At 52.2% G+C, this 22477-nt stretch overlaps 8 protein-coding genes across 8 annotated transcripts; 3 read left to right on the top strand and 5 right to left on the bottom strand.

Annotated features, from left to right (window-relative positions):
• Nucleotides 1-1318: 1318 nt before the first annotated feature.
• On the bottom strand, nt 1319-3192 carry BDV17DRAFT_286592 (E3 ubiquitin-protein ligase; the record flags this gene model as incomplete). The annotated part of the gene is made up of 2 exons (XM_073760940.1): nt 1319-2396; nt 2480-3192. The coding sequence occupies 2 exons, from the start codon at nt 3190-3192 to the stop codon at nt 1319-1321; spliced, it is 1791 nt and encodes a 596-aa protein (XP_073620613.1).
• Nucleotides 3193-3966: 774 nt separating this feature from the next.
• Nucleotides 3967-4899, top strand: BDV17DRAFT_286591 (aromatic alcohol reductase; the record flags this gene model as incomplete). Its single annotated transcript, XM_073760939.1, has 1 exon — nt 3967-4899. The coding sequence occupies one exon, from the start codon at nt 3967-3969 to the stop codon at nt 4897-4899; it is 933 nt and encodes a 310-aa protein (XP_073620612.1).
• Nucleotides 4900-5462: 563 nt separating this feature from the next.
• On the bottom strand, nt 5463-6489 carry BDV17DRAFT_286590 (uncharacterized protein; the record flags this gene model as incomplete). The annotated part of the gene is made up of 2 exons (XM_073760938.1): nt 5463-5759; nt 6019-6489. 2 exons carry the CDS (start codon nt 6487-6489, stop codon nt 5463-5465), a joined length of 768 nt encoding a protein of 255 aa, XP_073620611.1.
• A 604-nt stretch (nt 6490-7093) lies between these two features.
• BDV17DRAFT_67856 (SDR family NAD(P)-dependent oxidoreductase) lies at nt 7094-8319 on the bottom strand. The gene is made up of 3 exons (XM_073764950.1): nt 8134-8319; nt 7614-8075; nt 7094-7542 (listed from the first exon to the last, which is right to left on the bottom strand). Exons 1-3 carry the CDS (start codon nt 8183-8185, stop codon nt 7247-7249), a joined length of 810 nt encoding a protein of 269 aa, XP_073620610.1. The 5' UTR covers nt 8186-8319; the 3' UTR covers nt 7094-7246.
• Nucleotides 8320-8461: 142 nt separating this feature from the next.
• On the bottom strand, nt 8462-9682 carry BDV17DRAFT_298085 (alkene reductase; the record flags this gene model as incomplete). Its single annotated transcript, XM_073763618.1, has 1 exon — nt 8462-9682. The coding sequence occupies exon 1, from the start codon at nt 9578-9580 to the stop codon at nt 8462-8464; it is 1119 nt and encodes a 372-aa protein (XP_073620609.1). The 5' UTR covers nt 9581-9682.
• Nucleotides 9683-10623: 941 nt separating this feature from the next.
• On the top strand, nt 10624-12606 carry BDV17DRAFT_286587 (uncharacterized protein; the record flags this gene model as incomplete). The annotated part of the gene is made up of 1 exon (XM_073760937.1): nt 10624-12606. The coding sequence occupies one exon, from the start codon at nt 10624-10626 to the stop codon at nt 12604-12606; it is 1983 nt and encodes a 660-aa protein (XP_073620608.1).
• Nucleotides 12607-14198: 1592 nt separating this feature from the next.
• Nucleotides 14199-16706, top strand: BDV17DRAFT_250478 (uncharacterized protein). Its single transcript, XM_073756331.1, has one exon. The coding sequence runs from the start codon at nt 14301-14303 to the stop codon at nt 16644-16646; it is 2346 nt and encodes a 781-aa protein (XP_073620607.1). The 5' UTR covers nt 14199-14300; the 3' UTR covers nt 16647-16706.
• A 3696-nt stretch (nt 16707-20402) lies between these two features.
• BDV17DRAFT_250477 (bifunctional metallophosphatase/5'-nucleotidase) lies at nt 20403-22342 on the bottom strand. Its single transcript, XM_073756330.1, has 2 exons — nt 22202-22342; nt 20403-22141 (listed from the first exon to the last, which is right to left on the bottom strand). Exons 1-2 carry the CDS (start codon nt 22318-22320, stop codon nt 20470-20472), a joined length of 1791 nt encoding a protein of 596 aa, XP_073620606.1. The 5' UTR covers nt 22321-22342; the 3' UTR covers nt 20403-20469.
• Nucleotides 22343-22477: the final 135 nt, after the last annotated feature.

The following is a 22477-nucleotide window of genomic DNA, read 5'->3' as shown; positions in this document are numbered from 1 at the left end:
TCATATTGGCCACTATCGTCAGTGTCATCTTCACCTTCAGAATCAGAGAATTCCACCCCAGGTCCAGAAGAAGGTCGTGATCCTGGGGCTGGGGTTTGGGCAGCGGGGTTTTTGACCACGCAGCAAATGCGGATGCGGTTGTGGCTGAGGCTGGTGGTGCGATGGATGAGAGGCAACCCGTCCGGGTCTATTCCAATACCGGGCCTTCAACCGGTGCAGTCGGGAGTCTGTGACTGCTACTAGTCATAATAGCTGTAAGTGCTGGCGCGGGCGGGGGTATGGTGTTGATGTGGGATTGGCTTTGTGTCAGGAGCACTGGATACGAGGAGAAGCGAGAATGAGAAAGGTGAGGATGGGAGAAAAAAAAGGGGGGGGGTATTAAATATATCGTCCCGTGCGAGTGCGCGTCTTAGCGAGGGGCGCGCGTCGGTTGCAATCTGGCCAATGTGTGGTAAAATATGGGCAAATCAGGCTGTTGTTCAGCTGCTGTTTGTGTGAATGAGGTTGTGAATTGGTCGTTGAATACCTAGGTAGGCCGGGGGTCAGGATGGAGTTACAAGTCCCACAATCTGCATCAGGTAGCCTGACAACTGTTACAATTCTAAGTACCCCATTCACTTTCACCCGGGACCTGCGTTACCGAGTGTAGTGTGTGTTAGGTATGTCCATGGCGGCGGTGATATTTGAATCTCTACGATTTGCTGGTGGGAGGGTATGAAACACGAAGTGAAGCCATGATGTTTATGGGCTATCCTACGAATCCCATACCAATCTCAACATCTTAAGCAGGAGCAAGGAGCGGTTTGGTGATAAAAGGCAAAAAATATCTGTTCCATTCTAAGCCTAGATCTTAAAGGTCAATGAAAGCCATCTCTTTCGCAATACTCAGTATGCCTTCAAACCAGGCATATCTCGTTTGCTACAATCAGGTAGCTCGTCAAGCACCGAAGGCGCAAAATATAGATTGAGTGAGCCTACTAGCAAAAAAAGAGCGAGAATAAGAAGCGCAGCATCGAAGCAAAAGAACCATCCGCAGTTCATCAAGCCAGCCAGCGCGTGGCCACGGCCTTTCTAAAAAGAAAACAAAAAAGCAGTGTCCTGTTTGCCCCTACCACACCGCAAGGGTGATGCAGCGACGGTACATTTAGCAAGGCATCCATCTTGGTCCACATCATCTAAGTTTCAATCTCACTTTCTAGAGAGGATAATGGTCTTGCGGCTCCCTCCAAACAAAAGGCACCCGCGTGTGCCGTCCATATCACGACGATCTCCCTCCATATCACGATGCTGATCCCGTGCAGAACTACGGACCCCTTCATCATTCCTCTAACTGCGGGGCAGGACGTCTTTTGTCGCCCGGGTCTCGTGAGTCCTGTGATCGAGTGGTAGGTGTGCCGATGGCTCCAATGGGATCCCGATCACCTCCCCGTCTTTCAGGCACTGACGTAGAAGAGCGGACCCTTTCCTCATCCGTTTTAATCACATTGCGGATCGTGTGGTTGAGGTCTGGGAGGTGCAAGGTGACGCCGTTTCTCACGCCAGGAAAGTCTGCGTTTCGACGCGACATGACCGGACTGGCGGCTGGTCGGTTAGAGGATCCATCGATGACAAATGGAGCCTGTGAGGGCTCGCTCGCATCTCCCCCGGATCGTGACTCCTGGCTCTCGGGGTGGGACCGACGAGTCTGTGCGCTCTGGCTGGGAGGAACCCGACTGCCGTCTCCTGGGATGAAAGGGTTGGGACCACCCCGGGGGCGAGGCGTTTCGAGGGAATACCTGAGGCGCGGTCCACCTACGGGCAATCGTTGTGAACGGGGCGTCTGCTGAAGATGAACGTGCGGAGTGCTGCCTACGTTATTATTTGCCATGTTTCTGCGAGGAATAAATGGTGCCGTGGTCGGATTCAGCTCGACGGCCGCTCCACTCGCATTCGCATTCGCATTTGCATTCCGATTCTCATTCTCATTCTCATTCTCATTTCGATTCTCCCGGCGCGCTTGAGGGTACCGACCCCTCCGACGTTGAGCAGCAATAGCTCGCGCATGATTCCTCTCCCACTGTATTTCAGCATCAGTACGGCCGCCAAAGACGCCATCCCGTATGTTCTGCGGGCGTCGCCTATGCGGCATATGCGGGGCCCCGCCACGGCGCAACATCTCCTCCATATCTTGAGCCTGGCGTGCATGATCGAGGTCCGGCATTACATACCTCCCCGCTGGTAAATTAGGGAACGGCATGAAATCACGAAGGAGGTAATAGCCGAATGCATCTCCGGCATAGGGGCCTGGCATACCGAACCGCTCATCCTCGAAGTGGGCCCTTGCGCAGCCACATTCGGGATTTAGTTCGGTCATTGCTTGGCCGCATTTGTAACAGAAGCCGGCGCCGCAGCGGCATCTATAAGGAAAGGCCACTTAGTTAGTTACCATAAGTTCGACCCCAGGAGTTGGCGCGGCGCGGCGCGGGGAAGAGCCACTTACCGCATGAAAGGACACCCATCGATCCTCTCTATCATCCGGAGGCAGGACCAGCACTGTTTCCAACCCTCTTCTTTCGCGGTTTCCAAAAGCTCCTTCAAGCCAGGCTGCGATGGGCAGCTGTTTCTGTGCGCTTTGTTCTTACAATTGGTGCACGTTGTCGACCCACAGTCGGGACATATAGCGAGCTCGTCGTCGACATACGAAGGACAGATAAACTTCTTGCAGTCGCGGTTGTGGCAGTATGTTCGGTCCTTTGTGGTGAGTTCAGCCCTCTTTCTCGCGTATTCCTTCAGAATCTCAGGGTTCAAGAACATCCGCACGACTTTGATGGGAATTACACGGCAGCAGCGCGGAGGGAACAAGGACTCTTCTTTGATCGCCTTTTCAAACAGCGTCTTGAGACACTCGCGGCAGTACTCGTGGCGACAGGGAAGTACAACAAGATCTTTGTTATTCTGGTGTTCCATGCATATGGAACAGGCCACGGTGGATTCAGGGTCTGCGCGGCTTTCTGTACCGGCAGCTGGCTCTGCTCTTGGTGATTCCATCTCTTCGTCTTGGTATGGGGACAAGTAGTCAGTGTCTGATGAGGAGGCCGGTTCGTGCAGACGCCCGAGGTCATGTAGCGCAGTGTAAAAATGAGCTGGAGTGGCGGGCGGGTAGAGGTCGTTGTCTCGCTCAATGTCAAGGTCGATATTGGGGTTGTGTGACATTGCGGATGTCAAGTGCAGATATGAGCGGGCGATATTTATCATTTATGATGGCGTGCGGTTGCCACCATGGAGGTGAGTTCGGAAAAGAAACATTTATCGGATTCCGAAGTCAAGGTCAGTGAATGATGAAGTTCCCGGAACTTCCTGTGAATATGCTGCCTTGTCCCGTGGCCGTGGGTATTCCGCACCAATCAAGCCCGTTACGACGGCCGTTATGGATGGGAATCATGAATCATCGGCCTAGACTGCCACGTTGCGCAAGAGTTCATGGATCAAGGTTTGAATTCCTCGGGTGAGTTACGTGGCACTCCTGGAACTGAGTTCCTGGTGGCGCGCATGTTCAGGATCCTGAGAATAATCCTGTGGTTCGCATTTGCAGCAGTACCTAGTAATATCGGCATCTAAATCAATCCTGTAATGACGGCTATGTAGAGATAGAAGAGCGTCATGAGAAGGTCGGTAGCGAGGAAGATATTGAGAATCAGTCTTTTCAAGTGGATAGTTGTAGCCCTCTTGGCTCCTTCCGCCGCAACTACATACATTGCGTAGCCCTAAGTCGGCCCCCGCTCGGCCCCCAACATGCGATTCGGAGACTTAAATCTGGAGAAGGAGCGATTGTCCCGAGTCCTTACAAATACAGAAGACGTCCTAATGGCTCTTACAAAGGACTGATAAAGTATATGGGTTGATGCTGCAAAACTAGAAGTATAAATACTGGTCGTAACCACATTCTCAACAAACCCACGACCCTCCCAAGTCCAACTTCCATCGAAAATGGCTTCCTCACTCCCGCGAATCGCCCTCGCCGGCGCAACCGGAAACCTCGGCCAACCCATCCTGGCAGCCCTACTGGAAGCCAACTACCCCGTGACGGTCCTCTCGCGCATAGGGGGCAATTCGTCGAAGCTCTCCGCACACCCAACCCTCACAATCAAACAAGTCGACTTTACCTCTGTCCCTTCCATGACAGACGCCCTCCACGACGCAAAAAACCCCGTCGAAATCGTAATATCCTGCCTCGCAACCCACGCAATAGGCGCCCAGAACCCACTCATCGATGCTGCCGTCGCGGTTGACGTGAAGCGGTTCATCCCCGCTGAGTTCGGAATGGATTCAATGAATGAGCTGAGTAGGGCGTTACCCGTCTGCGCGCCCAAGGCCGCGACGCAGGCTTATCTCCATCAGAAATCCCAGGCCAATCCGGAATTCAGTTGGACTGGTATCGCAAACGGGCTATTCCTCGACTGGTGCCTTGAGGCGGGGATTATTCTTGATGTTAAGCGGCGAGCAGCGACGCTTTATAATGGCGGTGATGTGCGCTTTAGTGCGACTCTGTTGAGAGACGTTGCGAGGGCGGTGCTGGGCGTTATTGAGAAGCGGTGTCTGGAGGGGATCAGGAACCGGATTGTTTATGTGCATTCTAAGGCTGTGAGCCAGGATCAGCTCATTCGTTATGCTATGGAGAAGGATAAAAGGGAGTGGGATGTTGTTGTTAAGTCTACGGAGGAGGTTAGGAAGGAGAGTTTAGATGAGTTGAGCAAGGGTGATAAGGCGGATGTCGATGGTGCAATGCTGGGGTTTTGTATTGTTGGATCGTGGGATCCGGAGTATGGCTGTGACTTTTCGGGGCGCTTGGATAATGGGTTGCTTGGTGTTAAGGAGTTGAGCGAGGGCGATCTGAGGCGAGTTATGGAAGAACTGCTGTAGACTTTGTGTGTTTCGACCACGGTCTAAATACCAGGGACGTCAGGGCAGAATGCGGAATCATTGCCACAAACCCCGATGAACGACATATTGATGATTTGGTCGCTTATCGGCGAAAGACACATGTTCATATATTTCAGTCCTGGTACCGTTCGAATATTGTTAAGTCAGTTTTCGTTCAGTATGCCGAGGTCTTCGACCTAGACCCTGCTATTACTTAGTAGTCCATTGGAAGCCAATACGAACAGGTGGCCTGCTGTCTGTGGCATAGCCATGCATATGTATACGGTGTAGCGTACAAGCTGTAGGGCGGGCTAGGGCTACCTTGAAGCTCTTTCCTGGCCTCTTCCAACGAGCCTCATCCTCATTAGGTTACTATAGGCCCACTTCTTCAGGAGGGCATTATTCGCAGATCGCTTGTTTGATGGGGGGTTTCCCGTCGACCCAGACTCAAGAGTCGGTGACAGATTCACTTATCCTTTCGGTGTGGAAATTGAGGAGATAATTCATTAGATATAATAAAAGCATTATTAAGTATATCACCACAGACCCAATCACCACACATATCATACATTATAATCATCATCCACATTACTCCTCCCAATTCCACCCTCTTTCGCATAGTTCGCTTCATCCGCATAACCATCCTGCACCATCTCAAACGACTCAATTAGCGCATTGTTATCGGCCTGAACCGTATTAACACAGTATGTAAGCGCATTGCTCGCAACATCCGAGTAGAAGCGCGAAGGCTCGTCCGAGACGCGGTCGATGCCGGAGAGGATCTCATCGCGCTGTGTTTCGTTGAACTGATTTACGTTGTTGACCAGGGCGGAGTCGAGACGGAGGCCGGAGACCGTGAGCTGGGTATATGTATTAGTGTTTTCGCACAAGTTACGACTTGGGAAGGTGTATTGCAAGGTGGGAGGTGCCTACAGAGTGGAAAGCCTGGTAGAGAGTCAACTGCGTCGACTCAGAGAGGGCCTTAGCGGGCTAGGGCTTGTCCAGGGCTTGGTCTTCGGCGCGGATGGTCTTGAGGTAGGTGCGGATGACGTCCTGGAGAATAATTTGTCAGTCATCTTTTTCTCGCCGCTGGCGAAGGGGAATGAATAAGTAGCTTACATCGGCGGTGGCGTCCTCGGAGGCAGCGGCCAGCTGCGAGAAAATGGTCTCGGTGTGGATGTCGGCAAGCTCGAGGTCGGCAAGGCGGCTCTGGACGGCAGGGGCTATGTCGGTGGTGTTGGTGGTGTTGGTGGTGTCGTCGGCGGCGGAGGCGGAGAAGGCTATGGAGGCCGCGAGGAGGATGATCTTGAGCTGTATTATGGAATATTTGAACGAGGGCAAACGCTGGTAAACGGTAGAGGTGTAGCGTGGAACTGGAAGTAGAGATTTTGGACGAGAGAATTCAGAATCGATCCCAGGGGCTTGGCTTTTATAGGCGACCAGGCAAGCTTTCCAGCCCAGCCGATCTAAGATATTATTGTCTGCAGAAGATGACAAAAATGTGCCTGATCTGATCGCTGAGACTGCATGTAGCTGCACTTGTGGATCGAGATTTGTTGGTCGCCGCGCGAACTTGATCTTCGTGGCCATGGCCAGGGGTTCGCCATAGCGTTGGTATATTTCTTCTCAACGACTTATCCATCAAAGCGACTCGACCCAGGCATGATGCTCACCGCTGCTGAATCAGAGAATATGACTACAGTTTCTATCCGTTAATGTTTCTGTCATGGCTGAAGTGTACTCCGGAGTATGGCTGATCGCGGGAAAATAATTGCGATGAACCAGCAAGTGATCCAGGATCCAATGCGAGATCTACCGAGACTAGCAGATTCTAGCGCATGTCAATCTTGCTTGTTCCTGTTTCTCGAGTTCAAATGTCCAATCGCTGCCTTAAGGGTGCGACAGGTTGCTGCGGTGCTAGGCTGCTAGCGTTTTCAGCTGCTTAACGAGGGTTGTATAGGTCTAGAATGAATAGTACATTCATTCATGGTAACCAATGCTGGGTATAGTTGTCTCGCGGGAGACAAGCTATCGACAAATGGTCTTGTTAAGTATGTAATTAGTAGAATTATGGGAACATGAAGTGGCCTTATGGCTCAACTGAGAGGGGGACGAACTGTCAACATTTGAGTCGAGTTATATGGCTTCTAATAAGTTGATATTGCGCCGCGAAGATGATATGAATAATGTTCGCAAGTAATTAGAAACCCAAGAGTGGTGAAACAAGAGTGGTGGAATAGTAGCTTCATGTTTAACCACACGTTTTAATAGTGCGATCCGCTCTCCATTCTCAGGTCAGTCCAGTTCCAAGCCATATCCGCAACGCAATCCAGCCCCAGGAAAGCCATTAGTTAATAACATAACCCCCATCAACAACAAGCGCATGCCCCTGAACAAACGACGCCTTGGACGAACTAAGGAACAGCACCGCATCCGCAATCTCCCTTACATCGCCCATCCTCCCCATCGGCGCAATGTTCACAGCCGGCGCAATTGCCTCAATACGCTCGGGCGAACTCGTCGTCAAGGGCGTCTCAACGACCCCAGGGCACACGCAGTTTACCCGGATAAGGTCCTTTGAGAAATCGATTGCGTCAGCGCGGGTGAGCCCGATTATGGCTGCTTTCGAGGCGCAGTACGCGGCTGTTCATGCTATGTTAGTACCTGGAGAATCTCGGGTGGGTGTGAGGGGAAAGATAGTGAGGTAGACATACCAGCACCAGGCCTCGAAACAACCCCCAGCTGACTAGCAATATTGACAATCGAACCCCTCGACTTCGCTCGCCACGTCTCAGCCGGATCATCAGCGACAGGCTCCTGCTTCAGCATCCTCTTCAAGACAGCGCGCGAAACAAGCCACGTCCCGCGGTAATTCACCCCATTGATGAAATCGAACTGGTCGGCGCTGATATCAGTCGAGCGCACGAAATCGTTCAGCATCACGCCCGCAACGTTCACGACGTAGTCTAGCCGCCCGAAGGCGTCGTAAGCCTGCTCGATGAAGGAGGTGACGAACTCCTCGGAGCTTATGTCTCCTGGGACGGAGACGACATTTTCGGCGCCTTTGGAGAGTAGCTTCGAGCGGATCTCGTCCAGGGCCGGGGAGGTTATGTCGGTTATTGCTATCCGTTTGCAGCCGGCTTCTACAAAGGCGAGGGCTATCGCGGCGCCGATGCCTGAGGGTGTTAGGGTTGCGGGGTTGTTAGATGGTGGTTAAGGATATGGTAAGCTTACCTCCTGCTGCGCCGGTTACCAATGCAGATCCGGGGAATTTTGCTGCTGACATGATGGGTAAATGCTACAAGACCTAAAGTGTGGTTAAGTGTTTGACTGGCTAGATTGGTGAAAGAAATGGAAAGAATGTGTTCCTGAGGTGGGAGGATAAGGCCGTTTATGAGGTCATACCCGCATGAGGACAAGGAAAGTCAAAACCCCGCCAGAGTCCACGTATCGGACCCCCACTTGTTGGAGATGTTGGAAACCAGTTCTATACATTTCTAACCTATCTATCTATTTATCTATATAGGTCCCCTTCCAAGCTCCTCAAGCAATTGAGTCTGAATCAGTTCTTGAACCCCGAAAACTCAGGACTAAACGGGTAATCCGCATACCCTTCCTCCCCCATCGGGGTATAGAAGCTGGCCCGGTCATACTTATTCAGGCTCAAGCCCTGCTGAATCCTGAAGGGCAAATCTGGATTCGCCAAAAAGTGCCTCCCAAAAACAACAGCAATATCGTTATCCTTGTACTCCTGAAACGCCGCCTCCGCGTTGTCCGGCGTATACCCCCCTGCCACAAGAACCGGCGACGTCCTCCCCCAAATCTTCAGCAGAAAGTCAATCGACTCGGTCTTTTCACAATCCACATTATTAATAACCCTCGACTCAATAACATGCAGGAATCCCAACTTCAACTCCCTCAGCCCCATAACAAAGTAGCTAAACTGCGGAACCGGATCAGCCATCTTCATCCCCTGCCACGTATTCCACGGCGAAACCCTAAATCCAACGCGCTCGGCACCAACAGCGTCAACAAGCGCACGAGCAACTTCGAGTCCGAATCGCGCGCGGTTCTCTATACTCCCGCCCCAGCGGTCACTCCGGTGATTCGTCATATCCTGCAGGAACTGATCAACCAGGTACCCATTCGCGCCGTGAACTTCGACCCCATCGAAACCAGCCTCCATGGCGTTCCTTGCCGCAATCGCAAAATCAGCAATGATACCCTGGATTTCGCGCTCGGTTAACTCCCTCGGCAAAATCGCACTCGAGTCCATCGGAATCGAACTCGGCGCAGCAACCTCTCCCTCTCCCTCCTCACCACAATCAGCCTTCAAAGTACTCGGATCCCCCGCCCGGCCCGCCGCAAAAAGCTGCGCGAAGATATAACTCCCCTTCGCGTGAACCGCATCAGTGATATCTTTCCACGCGGCAATCTGCTCTTCGTTCCAGATCCCGGGACCGTGCGGGACGCCGCCTGCGCCGGAGCGCGGCGAGATCATGACTGCCTCGGCGATGATGAGCGTTCCGGGAACGGAGGCGCGCTGTTCGTAGTATGTTTTTGTTATGGGGAGTTGGATGTGGTCTTTTGTTGCGCGGAGGCGGGTTAGGGGGGCCATTACCACGCGGTGTTGTAGGTCCACGTTGGCGATGTGGAGGGGGGCGAAGAGGTGGGATGGCATCGTGGTGGTGTTTAGCAGGATATACCGATACGCAGAGCGAACAAAATAAACACAGTAATAAAAACCGAACAGTCAATTAATCTTTCTGTCCTCGATATTCAAAAGTTCTTTATATGTTTTTTCTCCATTTGTAATCTGATATTAAAAATCAAAAATTTCGTGTCAAAGCTTGGGTCTGGGTCGGATTCCGAATCACGGCTCGGACGGGACTCCATCCAGCCGGCCACATTAGGAAATCCTGTGGAGAATTGAGACTGATTGGGAAAATTCTCCAACGGCCCGGCGTATTCTAGGATCTGGAGATGGTTATTACTACGCAGGTTGTCTATTCCAGCTCTCGCGTGTTGCGTGCATCGTCGCCCTTGTGTATCTACATGTGAGCAGCTGGCCGACGTGGACTTAAGAGTAAAGCGAGTGGAGCACCAGATTCTCAACGGTAGAAGACCATATTCCTCAAATTAATAAGGTCGACAATCGTCACATGGAAAACAGCGTTAAGACCCGGACTAAACTATAACGAACAGCAGTAAGCTGCATAATCAAGCTAATCAGCATTGACAGCATTCAGGCTAATCGAGTCTTCAGACCCCGTATTATCATGAGGCGAAGATCTTCCTTCAAGGGAGAACTATACTATCCTACTAACGTAGAGACGGGGAAACTGGTCAGCAACTCTCCACCAATATGCCCAATGTTCCAGGTCTTGTCAAATGTTTCCCCTCTTGCCAGAAGCTTGAATCAACCCCGCAATTTGCCCAGGGAAATGCAGTTGGAACTAGTTCTACGTAGTCCAGCTGGAAAATGCGGGGTTGGAGTACATATTCTTGTTATAAACGATCTATAAATCCTGCATACCTAGTGCCGAGGGTTCGCGACCCCGCAAGCACTTTGAGCAAGCGCCCAAAATGTACTTGTCCCCCAATATCCTGTGGTGGCTCTTTCTAGCCCTACACTTGATCATCACCACAGCAGCCAAAATCAACCGCCAAAATGTCGTCCGTCAATACAACCCTGTCCGCACAAACCTGTCAACCAAAACCCCCATGCAGGTCGGCAACGGCAATTTCGCATTCAGCGCCGACATCACCGGCCTGCAGACCGTGCTCCCTTTCAACACCCTCTCGTCCTGGTGTTGGTGCAATGACTCGCTCCCAACCACAGCAGGCCAAACCGATCCGGCCGATTTCAGCGGCATGGACTTATGGACGCATGGACGGCTCGTAAACTACGCGATTCCGAACCCTAATCAGCCGGAGATCTCGCAGTGGCTTGTGGCGAATCCGCACCGGGTGAATCTTGGTCGCGTGGGGTTTTTGTACAAGGGACGGAATGTCTCGATTGAGGATATCGCGCAGATCAAGCAGAGCCTGGATTTGTATAGCGGGGTTCTGACGTCGGTGTTTACGCTGCACGAGCAGAGGGTCTCTGTCACGACAGCTGCGGACCCGGACAAAGATGTCGTTGCTGTGGATGTGCAGTCCGCGCTGGTGCAGGATGGCTCCCTCGGCGTCTTTTTTGATTATCCATTGACGACGGGAGCAAATAAGTTCGAGGCGCCCTTTGTCGGCGACTGGGCTGCGGTATCGGCACATACCTCTGTCTTGAAGGAGCTTACAGCGCGCAAGGCTGTTATCACGCACTCGCTGGGGGGGACAGCCTACCTCAACATCATCGAATGGGAGCAAGCCGGCCATATCCAAGGCCCGTTGAATGGCACACACCGATACCTTCTCCAGCCAACCGGCAAGACAAACAGCTTCACTTTCACCACCGGCTTTTTTCCATCCACGAAGGACAAAAACGGAACGACCAAATTGTTTGCAGCTGTTAAACAGGCCTCTACACAGTGGTGGGCGAACTACTGGGAATCCGGCGCCTTCCTCGACCTAACCAGATCAAATTCCCCAGACGTATTAGAACTCCAACGACGCATCATCCTCTCCCAATACCTCCTCGCCGTAAACAGCGCAGGAAAAGACCCGCCTCAGGAATCAGGCCTACAAAATAACGGCTGGTACGGTAAATTCCACCTCGAAATGACCTTCTGGCATCTGGGTCACTGGGCACGGTGGAACAAATGGAGCCTTCTTGACCGCAGTCTGGGCGTTTACAATCGCCTCTTACCCTCTTCTATCGAGCGCGCAAACAACCAGGGCTACGACGGCGCTCGGCTCGGCAAGATGAGTGACCCCCGGGGGTCATCAGCGCCCGGTGAGCAAAACGCTCTCTTGATATGGCAGCAGGTGCACCCGATGTTCTTCGCGGAGCTGGAGTACCGCTCGGCGCCCAGCGAGGAAACGCTGCGCAAGTGGGATCATCTACTTGAGGAGCTAGCAACGTGGATGGTCTCGTACGCATTCTGGAACGCCTCGACGGGTGTCTACGACCTCGGTCCGCCCATGCATGCCTCATCAGAGAATACAAGCCCCAACTCAACGTATAACCCGACCTTTGAGCTGGCGTATTGGCGCTTCGGGCTGCGGATTGCCGCCGATTGGAAAATCCGGCAGGGGATCTCGGTGCCTAAGCCGTGGACTCACGTCCTGCATAATCTCGCCCCGCTACCTGTCATTGACGGCGCGTACTCGATTGCCGCGGATCTACGCGATATGTGGAGCAACGAGGCCTACATGACTGACCATCCCAGCCAGGTCGCCGTGTTCGGACTCCTCCCGCCAACGGCAGGTGTGGATGTGGGGATCGTCAACGCGACAATGGCGCGGATCATCGAGAACTGGCATCTAGACCAGAGCTACGGGTGGGATTTCCCAATGCTAGCCATGACCGCTCTTCGGCTGGAGGATGTAGATGGTGCCGTGGGGTGGCTGTTGCACGAGCACTTTCAGTTCGACGATGTGGGAAATCCGCTGGGCACGGCTGATGTTGTGCCGACGCCGTATTTCCCGGCATCGTCGGCGTTGCTTTTTGCTGTTGCTATGATGGCTGGAGGGTGGGATGGGGCTGGGGGGTCGCATTTTCCGGGGGATTGGGATGTGGATGTAGATGGGTTTGTGGCGGGGATATAAATCATGCCCTAATATTATCCTTGTTTACCAAAGTACCGTGCTGCGGTTCCTTTGACTTACGACGAAGACGCGCATGTGCACACCTTATGAGTCGCGGATTAGATATATAACAGGAGATATGCATATGGCATTCCAGCTATATGTCGGCAACCAATGCTCAACAACAACCACTTTCAATAGCCCAGTCACCAGATCCATGCCTTATAAAAGATTGTCCCTTCATCTGTAAAACAAACACCATCCCAGTCATCCAATAGCAGATCGAGTCACCACATATCATCATCCTATCTCCTAGAAGACCGCGTGGCAGCCTCCGCACAGTTCCCACAATACTTGGCGCCCTTCGGGTTCAATGTGGTGAGCGCCGCCACGCACCGACCGCAGTTATAGCACTGCGAGAGACTGGCGCTGTTGACGATTTCCACGGCGCACGTCGCGCATTTGCTTGCTGTTGAGGAGAGCGTGTTGCCCGATGTTAGGGCGACGTAGCACTGGGTGCATGCTCTGTTGGCTGAGGACATATTTGTGAGTTGAACAGAATTGATGGACTGTTGATGTATGTGCCTAGATTGAAATCGGGATGCGCCTTGAGCGACTGCTCCTGGTTAAAATATTGAAGGCGGAGATGCGGTAAAGGAAGAAAGAAACGCGGTGTACAGGTGTTAGCTGTGGGATGGTATGGACAACGGGCTTTCCGTCAGTGAGGGAGATGAGAGAAGGCCTTGATGGGACTGTGGGCAGCGCGGGCTAATCTATTATCGCAGTCCTGCTCCGATCCTCGCGCTAGGGCTCGACAGCCTTGTTCTCTCGCGGCCAGAGCGACGAGGCCACGTTGAAGCCTCGCGTGGGTATTCTGGCCAAGCGTTGGAGAGACGAAGCTGGGGACCGCAAATAATGCATTGACCTATCAAGTTGGGACAGCTGATCCTGGCGCTCATCAATCAGTTTTTTTCTCATACCGAATAAGAAACGGAGCTGCTGTGAGGCGGGGATAGCATCTTCCAAAGCATATTCTGGTGATGCAAGCGATGTGATATTTGGCCACGGCCGAACAACCCTTGTTGAGAGAGTATCCTTTTTGTTCAAAAGAAAAGGCATTAGTTTTTGGGCTTTTTTTTTTTTTTTTTTTTTTTTTTTTTTTTTTTTTTTTTTTTTTTTTTTTTTTTTTTTTTTTTTATTTTTTTTTTTTTTTTTTTTTTTTTTTTTTTTGTCTTCTTACCACGTTTTGGATATATTCTGGGATACTGAGGCTATCAGTGTATCCAGGGTCCATGCGCACCTGCCCGGACCTCTTAGTAGAATAGACAGGGTGGTTGTAGTTGTAGTAGGCGGGCACCTTAGGCAGGTAGCCGATCGCTCCTTTATAACCTGTATCCCATCAGGGCATCGAATTACAGTCTAGGCTTCTAACCGGCATTGTAGCACGTGCATCGTTTGGACTATGGTACCTCGTCAAGGGGATTGCTGCCCATCCATTGCGACCCTGGACAGAGCTAAATCTTCCGTATTCAATTTCAGCTACAATGCACGTTGAGTGAGGACGCACCACCAAGCTGCTGTGGCTGAGTCAAAGATCCCTGCAGACAAAAGTACGAAGGCGGGGCACATAGACAAGCGCGTGTTGGACTCTTTGATCTTTATCCTAAGCGCCTGCTCGCGAACTTCAACACAACTCACAACGCCAGTCCTCTGGGATGGACAATTCCGCACTCGTCCCCAGCGATTCCGGGCCATCATTCGCTCAACAAGGAACCGTTGACTGGACCCAGCTGGCAAAGTCAAGTCTTACTCTGTCGCTCGAAGTGCTCTCAAGGCTGAACCAGGCTGGCGTCGAATCCTTCACGCTCGCCGTAGGGCAAGCTGTATTCTCACCATTCCTCATTCCGCCGGACGTCCAGCGGAAAATCCAATTCGTTCTGGGGAGTCTCAGGCCCTTCTCGTCATACGGCAATATCCTCTGGTTTGGTTTCGGCATCAAGCATGTGGTCCGATTGCTTGTTGAGTCCGAGCAAGGCGTGGCCTGCGTTGCCCTCTGCGGCGGCCTCTCTGTTTCTTACGACAAATTCTACTGCGCGCAGGTGCTGCGTTCAATGACCGAGTTCCAGTCAACGCCCAGTCACCTCCGCCCGTCGATCTCCCAGTGGTCAAATCTGATCAATGTTTGCTCTGGAACTCTGGCGACTTCGGACTTTCCCAACATCGTGGAGGGGTTTTGTCGTCTTTGGCATGACAAAGATCTCGACTATCGGAGGCGGCGGGGTGCGACTCCACCGACTGCCCTTGCAGAGGCCCTCACAGTTCTATCCGCAGTATCAGGCGGTGCACTTCATAGTGCTACGTTTGCTGGCGGCCCGGATTGCGCGTGGGTTGCGGCGCTTGCAGAGTGGGTGCTTTGTTTGACCGTCGAGGTTCTTGACGCTGAAACGGGTCAGTGCCTGTATCAGAAGCTGGGGGACGCGAGAAACGAGACACCACGGGTCAGAATACTACGGACTTTTGATGTACAAAGCTCCATGATCCAAATCAAGGATAAGACCTGCTTTCTTCCCACCGGTGCCGATATCCTTCGCAGGAGTGAAGGGGGCGAGAGGTGCTTTTCTGGCGGACGTTCGACCTGGGATTCAATATTGGCTGATTCGTTTCCTGCTGGTCCTCTAAATCTTTTGTTTTCACCGGAGGCTGCACCTGCATTTTCTAGCATTCTACACCACGCCGCGGAGAAAATGGACAGCGAGATTGGCGATGCAAAGAAATTCCTCGCTAGACTTCCGGAGCTAAAGCCCATTCTAACCCATGGTCCATCTGAGAATCAAACAGTAGAAGAAGCTGTCAAAGTTCTCCGTCGCGTCTGTTTCTGCGCTTCTTGCGGAGGACCCCCCAGGCCTGGCGAAACCTGCATACCTGAACTAGCGAAAACTATCCTTGAGTACCTCTGGCTCCTTTCACACCTCAATCTGCACGAGAATATTCTGCCATCCCCTTCAGGCCTGCGGCATCTGCTCTCCATCCACAAGAGCACATCTATATATGATTTTCAGGCAGTGCGAATCGAGAATACCACCAAGAATTGCACCAACATCCTCGCCAACATATTGCATATTATGACAGGAATGCCATACCAGGGGGATCCCAGCCAGAATGCTTCAGCATTATCCAGTTCTGGCATCGCTGTCTGCTGCGGCACGCTTTTGGATCCGAGCTCACAGCCCGCAAGCGAGCCGTCTTTCCACGTGGTTCCTGGCCATGTCCAGAAAGATGACACCATATTTCACGAAGTGTACGACCTCGATACAACCGCTGACTCACACCTTGGCCGCCATCTTACGCATTTGGGCTTCGAGGACATGGTCGGTCTGACGGTGTGTAACAGCCATAAACCCGAACTCAAGTTCATAGTCAAGGAGACGATCGATGGTCGAAGACTACAAGCAAGCTATGTCTGGCAAACTCAGAAAACACTTTCCGTCCATGGACAAACCATACAGCCCATAGTGCTCGCATTCGGAAGCGCTCAGCTCCAGCGCTCTCTCTTTGGAGGGCCGTCCTTCCCGCTTTGCAAACACCATCAAATAAAGGCAACAATTCGGGACAATACGACGATGGTCGGAACCTGTTCCCAGGTGTCGCAGGATATATTCAACAGCAAAGAGTTGCCAACCGGCTTCGGCCGACCACGGCCAGGCCAATGGATATTGCAAGACGTGAGCATCACACAGCGCGCCTTGTATCTCCAGTCCAAAACCGTACCCCCGGCCAAGGTCTACATGGGCTCCATTGTAGAGCTGTACAGTCTCCTGTGTAGTTTCGGCGCAGGGACCGCTTTGCGAATTGCTCGTGTCTGCTCGTCCGGGTGCCTCTTTTGTACATGCCCGGAGGAGGCGCGGGAGATTGTTATCGTTTCATGCCAGACTTCATCCATGGGCGTTGTCTTTGCAAAGGATATTGGCAACCCAGGAACTCAGACCATGGTCCAGGGTAGCTCTGGGCCTAATACTAACAGCAATCTAGCAACCAGGCCGCGTCGGGGGATGTCCTTCTAGCTAGCAAAATCCACAAACCCCTGATCAAGAATCAATGAGACTGAGATATATTTTAGAGTTGTCTAATGTCACCCGTACCATCAACCCTACAAATACACCACTCTGGCCATGGCCATGGCTAGATTCGGCGCCCATATATCTCGGGCGGGGTATTAAGGGGGGAGGGGGCGATTGGATAATATATAGAGGAAGATTTCTGCAAAGCACTCGGCCTCTAGTCCTGGCTACAAGGGTGACAAGCTGAGCGTGGAAGTTAGTCGCGGTCGGATCAATTCCTGGCGCTGAGGTCAAAGTCGTCGTACCGTCTCGTTCAATGATCGTAGGTGAGCAGTAATAGGAAGTGAGGTAGTAATCCACAGATAGTGAGATTGTCGATTCTGGACGATCAGTGACTGTGTAGGTGATGCCGAGCGTTGAGGAACACGTTGACCACTGAGTTTGCCCTATGACAGGCATGACCCCGAACAACAGAAATATAAGAATGTGGAGCATTTTTACGTTGCAAAGATGGACGAGACGAGGAATGGATGTTGCTCTGTAGCAGTTGGGGGATGAGGGGGTGCTCTTATCGCGTGGGCTGTAATCATTCTGTGCAAAAAGGAATATATCAGGCTGAAAGAAGTCAGCTTCATCAGATTGGGCGGCAACAGAATAGAATCAATAGAACATAATGGCGGTGCTGCCATGTTCAGCCATGTCTATGTTTTTAGGTCCATCAGGCAAGGCTAGCCTTGGCTTCACATAATGATGGTTGTTATGGTGTAGACCCTTGTCAATCTGTTCAGAACGCGTGCAGCAAACCGCCCATCGCGTTTCTGGGACTGTCTCCCACCACAAGCGTGCTTGGGTCCCTGAGGATTCTGATTACGCGGCGATGCAGGTTACGTGACAGGCTTTGGCCTTTACTTCGGTAAGTTTTTCTCGATGTTGAATTATTGGCTGGGGCTGATCTTGCTCATACAAGTCTTGCGTTTGCGATTGCTATATGGGTGTCGGGTGCCATTCTGTTCGGTTTGTCTTCTATTGGCATAAACCAAATCTAAATAACATGTGCTACAGCGAACACTGACATGGGCATTGTGTACGAGCCAGTTTTTTATTACCGCGCGACTGCCGGTGTGGGCCACTTCAATGGCTCCTATGTACGCGACTACATTAGCCAACAACAGGACAGAGAAGTGGGATACCCACACACGATTGTGTCATACTGGATGCAGGCTGTCGTCAACAATTTAGTTACTAGCCCCATGCATGCAGTTGCCAGCAAACCAGTATCAGTCGCTGCATGCACCGCGCATGAGTGCGACTCCTACCTTCTCCCAAGGGGGGCTGATAACTGCTAGTCCGTAGCCACCAACTGACCATCCCTCTGCTCCTGTAATACAGATGGTCAATGCCCCATCTATTCAGCTGGACTTTTGCGGTGGTCTCAGCCGGGAGGTTGACTTCTCCGAGGAGAGCTGTAGCGTTTATGGAGCTAACACAACCTGGGTTGGCGTCAGGTTCTGCGTATCCAAGAGCCAGGAATTCAGTGGGTCGTTTTCAGTAGGTAAGTGCATCGTCATCAAAGGCCGAAAACATGCTTATTTTAAGGTCTTTATGTTTGCCCCGCCGGCGCTTGGGACGGCACTTGTAGACTGGGAAACGAGACATTCTATCCTAACCTCACAACCACCTTCTCTGTCTTCACCTGCAAGACGACATTCATAACTGGTCGGTCCAACATGAGCATACTTTCCGTGACATCCCCCGGGGGTCCAACGCAGAATTCTAGTCTTGATATTGACAATTTCCGGGCTGCTATTGACTGGATCCTTGACTTTGACTCAGCAAATATCCCTGCCATAACATCAATCGCACAGCAATTCTTCAGCGGCCAAGGACAGCTGAAGAACGGTTAGTGGTCGCCTATCCTACTTCAGGCTTTCCACAGCATTCTTGCTTTTCCTTTTTGGTTCTTCAACGCCAATAACCTTGAAAAATATCCATCAAAGGGCAATCGGGCGGGCCATAAACCAAAACCTGCCACCGGAGTTCTACACCACCGTGTCTGATCAGCTCCGCCATGTTCTACACATTTGTTGCCCTGCAATCTATCATACATCTGATTATTTGGGGTGTTTTCGCGTGGCTCTGTATCACGCGGCCGCCTCTCCCCCAGATAACATCCTACCCTCTCTTCAACTACGCTTTCAAGACGAGATATAGGGGAGAAAAGCCGGTTGTTGCAAACGGTCGAGCATATCAGCTTGTTCAACCAAGTCGTCCAGCAACAATCTTGGGGGCTAAAGATGTAGATGTGCTGTCTATCCTGGAGAACTGCACTCATTCTGTCGCTGAGGAAGTGCTGTCTCCGACAAAAAAACAGCAACCAACAGCCGTTACCTGTGCGGTATATAAATCATTCATCGACTTGGTGATATGTTTCTTGGTATACCTTTTTTTTGGTAATTATTGCTTATCACCATCTAATTGCCCACTCAACTTATCTTTTATCCGCAGCAATATACCTAGAGCGTTCGACCGTCCAGTGATGATACCTTTCTCCGCACTCCACCCTTCTATAAACACGCCTTCTATGACTATAGTTATCCCATGAAATAGACGTAATATAGAGTAACGAGACAGCCATCATCACTGTAAAACTAGGTGCAATTGGGATAGCTGCCAATTGCGATTGCTACGCCCTGGTAGTCCATTTGCATCTCGTTGTCGCGGAGTCTGCAGTTTTCGCCTTGTGTAGGTGACTTAACCTCTTCCCCTCTCGCGTAGGGCGCCAACTTAGGATCAAGCCTACTCCTATTCGCAATGGCCTGGCGTGTAACAGGGCGAGCTAGCTCAAGACTAGGTAGGTGCATCAAAAGTGCAAAAATACGACCTCTAAGTGTCGGCGCTGCTGTAACTATATACTTCAAAGCCAACGTATGAGTGGAACAATAGTCGGAGCCACCTTGGGCAAAAAAGATAAAAACCACGTCCCTAGCGCTAGACCTAAAGAACCAAGATGCTGACCATGAGGCTCTTGGTATTATCCATCTCCATTACCATCGTCAAAATACCACCAAGCTGTTCTGCCGAAGAACTTGAGCAAACATACCCAGCTACGTTCATGACTACATAACATTACAGTATGATCCTCAGCGGCCATGAAATCATCACCCGCCAACTGGTTCGGAGCCTGCGCCATGTCACCCAGCAACAACAACCCTGGGGCGTGTACGGGGCCCTCCGCCAAATCATCAAACAGACCTCAGCTGCCACAATCGATTTTGATAGCACGAACCGCCGGGACCTCTATCCTGCCCTTTGACTTCAACAATCACCAGACTAACAATAACCAAGCAAATACAGCCATGATACACCTCCAGCCCAGCTTCTATTTAGTAGACTTCAACGAAACAGTCCACGTCCCATAAAACAGCATGGCGAGTATCTATCCCCGGCCTTCGCTATGACGGTCCGGTGTGGGAATTACGGCTCGTGTGGTTGATGCGGGATATGAGGTTGTCTTGGGGGGCTTTGATAGAGGTGCAGAATCCGAACGGGGTTGTTTTGTATAAGGGTGCGAAGTTTGGGCAGATTGTTTGTCAGATGTTTGGGTGGGAGGGGGGTTGTGGGGTATAAGGGGGTTTATCAAGGTTCTAGTGTTGGACGGGATGGTGGGGGGAAGGAGTGGGCATATGAAAGGGTTTGCAGTTGGACTATCATGTTCGTGATGGGGTGTTTATCGAGAGACAATGCCAATCAGAATACACGTCAGTCGTAACTATTTTGGATTTGTCGTAACTGCTGAGTAGAAGTATGAGTAAACGTCCACGACTACCTAAATAACAATCATGGCAACAGCAGCACCGGCAACAGCAGTCCAAACAGGGACAGTCACCATGCCAGCTGCATCGGGAGGTCCATCCTCGCCCTCACCCCCGGCTTCAGCTCCCTCCTCCTCGCTGCCCTCGCCCTCATCCCCACTATCACCCCCACTCGGCTGCCCATCGCTCTCCACAACCCTCTCCTCAAGCTCCGGCTGCAGCGGCGTCCGGGCCTCAATATACTGCGTCAGGACTTCATCCTGCGTATCAAGCGTAATAAAGTCATCCCTCGCAACAAAGAAATTGTCTCCCCCACCAGCTAGAAAGTCAAGCGTTACAACGCGGTAGTCACGCTTGTCATTGATGGGTTCGCCGTTGATGGTCACATTAACGAGCCTACTGCCCGCCTCGTTATCAGGGTTAAATTCGATCCGCACGCCCCGCGAGACCTGGAACCACGAGGTTATTTCTTCGTTGTTGAATTGGTTTACGTAGGAGACTGCGCCCTCTAGGAGACGTGTCAGATAGGATCCTGAGAATTTAAGCTCGACGATGGCGTTGCCAAAGGGGAACGCGGTTAGGACTTCGCCGCGTGTGATTTCGCCTGCGTTGATCTCCGCGCGGATGCCGCCGGCGTTTATGAGTGCTAAGTCGGGCGCCACGATCTGTGTGCCGTCGGTCTGGTTCTGCCGGTACTCGAGCATCGCGTCCGCCATGACCTGGCCTAGGAGACAGTCGCCGTCTTGACACGTCTCCTGGACGAGTACCGCGTCTGTTTCGCCGAGAACCTCAGCAGCGAACTCCGCGAATGCCCCCGCCCACTCCTGGATTCTTCCGTCGAGCTCCTCGTCTAATGCCGTGCTGTTGTCCATGTGGATCGGCGCGCCGTGGTACGCTAGCGCGTGGCCCTCGTCGTCGAAAGTTAGGTCTATGGCGCCGAGGTACTCGCCCCAGCGGTACGCAGTCACAATGAAGACCTCGTTGCCGTTGAGGTCCAGGGCGATAGTTGGGTAGTCGCCCTGGGCGTCTTCCATGTCGCCTAGGAGAGTATGGCTGTGGCCACCGACGATGAGACTGAGACCTTCCGTTTGGGACGCGAGGCCCTGGTCTTCGTCATAGCCGAGGTGGGAGAGGAGGACGATGCGGTTCACCTCTGTCTCGTTGCGGATTTCCCAGATGGCCTTCTGGACCTCAGGTACGGCGTCCAGGAAGGTAGTCGTGTTACCGACGCTGGAAATCCCCGGTGTCGTGGTGGTCGTTGCCCCAATGACAGCAATCTGATGCTCCTCAAAGATATGGTAATTCTTGATCGTTTGGTTCAAGCTCTTAACCTCACTCTTGACATTACACGAAACAACAGGGAACGTCAAGTTAAGCAGAAACTCGCCGAGCGCTTCATCGCCGCCATCCCACTCGTGGTTGCCCAGCGTCATGGCATCGAACTTGAGATCGTTGATCGTCTCCGCGATCTTCTCGCCGCCGTAGTACTGGTAGAAGAGCGTGCCCTGAAATTCATCGCCCGCGTTGAGCCACAGGTTGTCTGGGTACTCCTCGCGCAGCTCGTTGACTTTGGTCTTGATGCGCGCGTAGCCGCCGTAGCAGCCCTCTTCTGGGTCCTCGCAGGTTGTTCCAGAGGAGGCGAATTGGTCCAAGTGTGCGTGGACATCGTTGATGTGGAAGAAGGCTGTTGCCGGTTAGCTCAGCTCGGTGCACTGCAGGAGTAATGACAGAGGAGGGTACGTACAGACGTTGTAGTTACCCTCGTCATCGACAAAGCGCTTGGCTAGGCGCTTGCTGTAGAGGTAGTCGTCGGCGACGGCAGTGCCAGCCACCGCGAGCGCGGCCAACGAGAGCGATGACCTCATGGTTGAGAACTGAAATTTCAGGCGATCTGCATTTCATTGAGAGGAGGAAGCGTCGCAGGTAATTAAATAGCAGCGCGGAGAACCGGACAACTCCGCGCAAGGGATCGCAGCCAAGAATGGCTGCGATACACGTGGGGAAGGGGATTGGCCACGCTGC

This window comes from Aspergillus undulatus (genome assembly GCF_047715775.1).
Source record: "Aspergillus undulatus strain CBS 261.88 unplaced genomic scaffold BDV17scaffold_2, whole genome shotgun sequence".
NCBI lineage: Eukaryota > Fungi > Ascomycota > Eurotiomycetes > Eurotiales > Aspergillaceae > Aspergillus > Aspergillus undulatus.
This window is presented reverse-complemented; position numbering and strand designations above follow the sequence as displayed.